At 47.8% G+C, this 6,490-nt stretch overlaps 1 protein-coding gene across 7 annotated transcripts in view; it reads left to right on the top strand.

Moving 5' to 3' along the window:
- The first annotated feature begins 2,705 nt into the window (after positions 1-2,705).
- MAPKBP1 (mitogen-activated protein kinase binding protein 1) overlaps positions 2,706-6,490 on the top strand; it is a 51,622-nt gene continuing 47,837 nt past the window's right edge. For 5 of the 7 annotated variants that reach the window (XM_058666020.1, XM_058666019.1, XM_058666017.1 and 2 more), the window contains exons 1-2: positions 2,706-3,437; positions 3,974-4,166. In XM_058666020.1, the coding sequence (XP_058522003.1) occupies positions 4,053-4,166 (114 nt within the window). In that variant the 5' untranslated portion in view covers positions 2,706-3,437; positions 3,974-4,052. Of the gene's footprint in view, positions 3,438-3,500; positions 3,639-3,693; positions 3,894-3,973; positions 4,167-6,490 lie in introns of those variants that run through there. The other 2 variants (XM_058666015.1, XM_058666014.1) reach the window with 2 other exon arrangements.

The following is a 6,490-nucleotide window of genomic DNA, read 5'->3' as shown; positions in this document are numbered from 1 at the left end:
AGTTGTGTAAGTTTCATACAAATTGTACACTTTGTGTAATTTTATAGTTCATGAAGTTTTCTCAGAATTATGAATGAAATACCTGATGTTAAGCTTTTCTGTAGCAAAGTTTGAAAATGTTTTGAACACGGAAGAAAAGGAAACAATCCTTATGTTATTTTGGGCAGGGTTTAGCCATATAAATTTTTTTTCCAGCTGTACTGGTTAAGATGCTTGAATGGGGTGAAGCTAAATGAGAAACAAATGTAATTTGAAGACTGATGTGGAAAATAGTGATAATTCATGGTCCTCACTACCAGAAACCTTAGAAATGAACAAAAGCCAAAAATCATGTAGGCAGCACATTTCCAGGTGTTAATAGAGATGACTGATAACCAAGAATCAGAATATGTTTCTTGCAGATTGGTTTTTGAAGCAAGAGTTGTAAGGGTGTCAATACTTTTATGTCATTGTATTCTTGTTATTGAAGTTTTAAAAGTAGCTGAGTGCTGAGAAAAAGCTGAAGAATTCAAACTCACTGCCAGGTGGGGGAAAAAAGCAGTTAAAATGCATTTTTGGAGTGGAAGTAATTGACATGTACAACTTTTTAAACTGAGGTGTAACTGTAGAATATTAAATGTGAACTGCTCTACAAAAGCATCTAAGTGTTGAGTGATAGTGGTGGAGGTGTGTTGGAGGATGGGGAAGCTACACAATGAGAACCTGAAGGAACAAATCTAGACTGTTAAATTCTGTTGTAAACTCTGCTGGTAGGAGAGATTGTTAAATGGGAAAGCAGCCTTGGGAGTGTTGTTTTAGACCCATCTTGTTTCCAGTTGCATTCACTGATCTCTGCTGTCTCACAGTGCCTTGCATGGAAAGGTGCTCAATAAATATTTGAATTGATGAGCAAATGTTTACCCTAGCCTATTAGCATCCAGGATCTTATAATTGCATCTATTTGCATGTTAACCCTAGAGTGAATTTAAGAATTTGAGCATAATGCTAAACAAACAACTGTATACCATCTTATTTTCCCCCATCCCCTGACATCTGGAATTTCACAATCTGGCAAACACCTTGTATGTATGTTTAGGACACACAAAGCAGAATAAAAAGTGAAATAGTATATGAATGATGACATACTTAGCATAAAGTTCAACTGCATTTGGAGGGTGGGATGGCAAGTATTTACTTTTAGTGGAGAAAAAAGGAGTTAATACTTAGCCTGTTCACATTGGACTCAGGACTGCTGTTCTCTGCTGAATTCATGAAGCATGGGAGCAGCATGTTCTCTTGGCACCTCAAAGGCAGTGTAATAAACAAAGTCTGACTGTAGTATGACCCTAGATGCGAAGTATGCATATTCCAGACTTAAAACCCCATATTACAGTGTTCTTAACTGTTCATCTAGAGGATCATAGACAAGGAAAGTAAGAGCTGGGACTTGCCTGTGCTTGGGGAATTTTTTTTTTAATACACTTTTAAAAATATTTTTATTGGAAAGTCAGATATACAGAGAGGAGGAGACAGAGGAAGATCTTCTGTCCGATGATTCACTGCCCAAGTGACCTCAACGGCCGGAGCTGAGCTGATCCGAAGCCAGGAGCCAGGGATTTTTTTCCAGGTCTCCCACGCAGGTGCAGGGTCCCAAGGCTTTAGGCTGTCCTCGACTGCTTTCCCAGGCCACAGGCAGGGACTGGATGGGAAGATGGGATGCTGGTGTTAGAACCGGCGCCCATATGCGATCCTGGCCCGTTCAAGGCAAGGACTTTAGCCGCTAGGCCGCTGGACCTGGGGAATATTTCTTGGGGGTTAAACCAGAGTAATTTGGGATAGGAAATGTCCAGTGATACTTAGTAAACTTATTTGCTTGAGTGGTTAGAAAATACTAAATGAAGAAACTGCTACTGCACAGAAAAAATGACCTGGAGTACATTAGGGAGAATCGCGTGGACATCTTGTTTTGTAGGTGGGATGGCAGTCACTAGGGTGTGCAGCATACTGGTCACCAGGGGGCAGCATTTATTAGCATTCAGTTATGCCAAGGTGCGGTCAAATCACCAGGGGTTGAAGGAAGCCATCTCTCATGCAGTTGTGCCTGTAGATTGACCTTGTGTCAAAGTTTGAGAAATAAATCTGAGAATCCTGTTTTATGTTGCATTACATCTGTAGTGTGTGGTTGAAGAGGGAAGGAAGACTTGTGCCCTGGGGAGCAATTGCCAGTTGGTCTAGGGAACGACGGCCGTCATCTCTGTACCAAATCGTAAGCTTTACAAATCTTCCGTTTCACGTGTAGATGCGGTACACTACAAGCACATGCCTGCATTGTCACTTGACTGTACCAAGCCCGTCTACTGCAAAGTTAACTCTTGCCAACATGTCATCTTCAGGGATTCCAAAGGTTTGTAAGGGGACAGACAACTGGTCTGAACGTCTCAGGTCCGAGTCTTCCAGGTTAGACTAATTTCTGATAAGATTTAGTTTCTTTAATAACTTTAGAGAGTCCAGGGGCTTCTAGAAAATAAATTGCAAAGTAGCAGGTAAGATATCACTCCTTGCACAAGGTTGGAAAAACAATTTAGCACCAGCAAACTTGGGTGGCTTAAGTAACAGTCCCAGGGTGAAGAATTCACAAATTTTGACGTAAGCGAGGAAGGCATCTGGAGTAAGAAATCCTGTTTTAACTGGATATAAGAGCATGCGGAGGGATGCTGGATGTCGACGACGAAACCGTGAAGCAAATAGATGTTGTAGGCGTGTTGGCTGTCTTCCCTGCAACTTGACCAGCACACCCCCCCACACCCCAGCCATTCCTTGTATTGGATGAGTCAGGTAGCGAGTGCAAAACGCTGTTCCTTGCGTTTGGAGTGAGTGGGTCGACGGCGCGCTAAAAATATTGAAGACCTTGGGAGTACTCAAACGGTGCATGTTGAGGGCAGAACTTTTCGCCTCACCGCGACTTTATGTAATCCAACCAGAACTTAAGTTTGATCTGCGGCTATGAAATGCCAACCTTGGCTCCCGGGAGGCGTGGCTAGCGTCCTGGGGCTTCGGGAGGCGCAGTTCCCTGGGACAACAGTCCTGGCAATACCATAAAAGGCCTGATTGCCTTATTCTGGAGCCAGGCTCCGTGGGCAACAATTCCTACAGACCATGATTGTGTGAAATCCTTGGTTCCCGAGTCCTTAGTCCTCTGCTTCCTTGCCTGCCTGCTGACTCCGCCCCTCGATAGCCTGGCCTGTCCACCCTGGCAACGCCCTCCTGGCTGTGGGCCGCCCCGTCTCGTGGGCCCCGCCTACCCAGCCCCTAGCTCGGCCCAACCGGCAGTTCGCGTTTTGAGCCGCTCGTGCCACCATAGCTGCGGCTGCGGCTGCCGCTATCGCGGCGGAGGTGAAATCGCTGAGCGCGATGCCTGAGGGCGCAGTGAGCCGGGCGACCCTCGCGCTGCGGGGCTGGTGAGGCTGGGCGCGAGCGGGGCGCTGGGAGTGCGCGAGGTGGCGGCCTTGTGAGTGGGGCGAGAGAGAAGTCGAGGGCCGTCCTGGGGCGAGGGGGTGGAAGAGGGAGAGCGAGCTCCCGAGGGTCGGGGGTGGGGGAGGAGGCTCCCGAGGCTGGGTCGGTTGTCGGGCCACTTGGAGACCCCGCGACCGCCGGCACAGGTGCCCCGGCTCCCTACGGGACGCGACGAGGGGCCTGGGCAGCTTTCTGGCTTGGTTCCCCAGTTGCCATGGGAACAGTTGGGCTTTAACGGGGAGCAGACCTGCACTGGCCCTGCTCGGGGCCCATCCCATCTCTAATGTTAAACGCCTCTGGAGGGTGTGGGCCTGGCATTTCTTTGGGACTCAGGATTCTCCCGCCCCCCCTTTTCATGGGGTTTCCGTTCGGCGTTGTGAGAAACCACTCAGGGCGTGAAGGTAGGGATAAAGGGAAAAAACGTGGAGGTCTGAGCCATAAGTCGCCTCATGCGATGCTTAGGCGGCATCTGTCACCTCAGGCAAGGGCTTATTGGAAGGTCCTGTGGAGTGAGAGGGCAGTGCCAATGTTGAGACACGACCAGAGGGCTCCTCACCGTGATGGCTGTGGAAGGATCAACCATTACCAGCCGGATCAAGAACCTGCTGCGCTCTCCCTCCATCAAACTGCGCAGGAGTAAGGCAGGAAACCGGCGGGAGGACCTCGGCTCCAAGGTGAGTCCCAACCCTCGCCTCTCCTCTGGGTTCCTCTTTCTTGGGAAGCCCCTGTTGGCTCCAAACGATCAAACGTGCCCAGAGAGCAGACAGGGATCTGGCTTTAGTAAGGTTGAGGGGAAAGGCAGCAGGGGTGGGCGAACATGCTGAGATTGGTTTGTGAAATGGTGAGTAAGAGGAAGGTAACACAGGTTCATTTGTGACCTCACTCTAAGTGTGGGCTTGGGGAAGCTGGTTGATATGCCGTGACTCAGTTTCCCTTCTTGGAAGCTGCTAGTGGGGCCCTGTAAAAGGCTGAAGTTATGACTAATGGAGCTACAGATGTTACTGAAACAGCTGGAGTTACGTAAGATTGTAGTAGCAGAAAAAGAAGCAAACACTTTGATGACTTAACTTGGTAATTGGTCTTGTGTGGATTCAAACAGATTTATTAGTATGTTTAAGAGACCTAGGTTAGGTGGAGCTTCCTGGTTTGTAACTTGCAAAGAGCCAGATATCTGATTTGCCCCTGAATGTTGCTTATCTGATGTACTGTATGCCGAGAGCCACATCCATCCTGGTTACGGAAATTCCTCGGAGGCAAAAATCCTTTTCATTTCCTTCACTTTGTCTAGGTTGGGGTCCTTATCCTCTGTCCAGTTCAGTTGAGTCCCAAAACTTTGGGAATGCAAAAATAGATAAACTGAAATGTATTTAATCCCTTGAGGGAATCCAGGGCTTTGTTCGCACAGGATCAGATTAGATTTTGTGTCCTTCTAGGTGACCTGTAAATACAGTAGCTATGCTTGGTCCAGTCTGGCTTGCCACAGGCAGAGTCATTTCAGACAACAGCATTTTATTGCCTTGCCTGGGTCGCTTCAGAGATGAGTAAACCCAGTGAGGAATGATTTAGAGTGTTAACGTATAACGTGGCAGGGTTCTGGGAGGACTTGGTTCAGATCCCTGTTCCTTAGAGGAACCTTAACTGAATTTGGCAAGAGGGTAAATAGTTTTCCTGTGAATCCAAATCTGCCACATGGTGCCATGGTGGTGGAGATAAGGACCCTTCCAAAGCCTCTTGTTCACCCTCCATGGCTCCCGTGCCCTGGGAGCTGGAGCGTGAGTCTGACTGGGGGAAGACGTCTCTACTCCCTCATCTGCAAGTGCTCTTCCCAAGTTCACGGAAAATGAGTATCATGAGCAAATTGTGCACGGCTGTGCGATTTGTGTGTGTGCCAAAATAAACATGCTTTGATTCCGTTTTTCCAAGAATGTCTTGAAGTGCTCTTGTATTCTTTTTTCTTTTTAAGTCAGATATACATAAAGGAGGAGAGACAGAGGAAGATCTTCTGTCTGTTGATTTACTCCCCAGGTGGCCTCAACGGCTGGAGCTGAGCTGATCCAAAGCCAGGAGCCCGGAGTCTCTTGCAAGTCTCCCACACAGGTGTAGGGTTCTAAGACTTTGGGACGTCCTTTCGCAGACCACAAGCAGGGAGCTGGATGGGAAGCAGGGCTGCCAGGATTAAAACCGAGGCCCATATGGGATCCCAGCACGTTAAGGACGAGAACTTTAGCCACTAGGCTATTGTGCAGGGCCCGCCCATGTATTCCTGACAGGTGATTTGGTGCTGACCAGCATGTGAACGCAGTCTCATTGTCTTTGGCTCCTGCGTGTGTGTGTGTGGCCAAGAACGGTATGTGCAGTAGGAACATATAATGGAAGGTTAGTTTAAATTGTTAATACTCACTGAAATTTTGGTCTGGGATCCACAGGATAGTCATTCAACAGTAACACATTCAACAGATGTTTGTTGAATGTCTATTAGGTGTGGAATCAGTGATGAATAAAACATAATCCTTGCCATCAAGGAGCTTGTGGCTAGTCAGACATGTAAACAGATAATTACCAGTGGTATGGCGAGTGCTGGCTTGTAGGTAGTTCTTGGAAGCATGCAGGGGGTGGGGAGGGCTCTCGTCAGCTTAGGGGAATTAGGAAAGACTTCACATACTTACCTGGCAGGAGAGATACCATGATCAAGGAAAGACTTCACAACCAGAGAGGCAAAGGGAGAAGAACTCTCCAGACAAACAGCAGAGGGGATAATGAGTGTTCCTGGCATTGCCACCAAACCCCATTGTTTCCAATATAAGTTCAGTGTTTCAGATAGCTGCCAATGGCTTCATCCATCCCAAAGCTGGGTCGGAAGGGAACGACCTCTCAGCTGAATATAGTCTTACATAGTCTGTGGAGCCAGAGCAAAGAGATGGATATTTAGCCCCCAGTGTAATAGCTGTCTGTGTGCGCAGGAACTTTGCTGGGGCCCGTCTCCTGTTGTGATACTGAA

Source organism: Ochotona princeps, chromosome 6 (genome assembly GCF_030435755.1).
Source record: "Ochotona princeps isolate mOchPri1 chromosome 6, mOchPri1.hap1, whole genome shotgun sequence".
NCBI classification, from domain to species: domain Eukaryota; kingdom Metazoa; phylum Chordata; class Mammalia; order Lagomorpha; family Ochotonidae; genus Ochotona; species Ochotona princeps.
The sequence above is the reverse complement of the archived record's forward strand: the minus strand, read 5'-3'. Positions and strand labels throughout refer to the sequence as shown.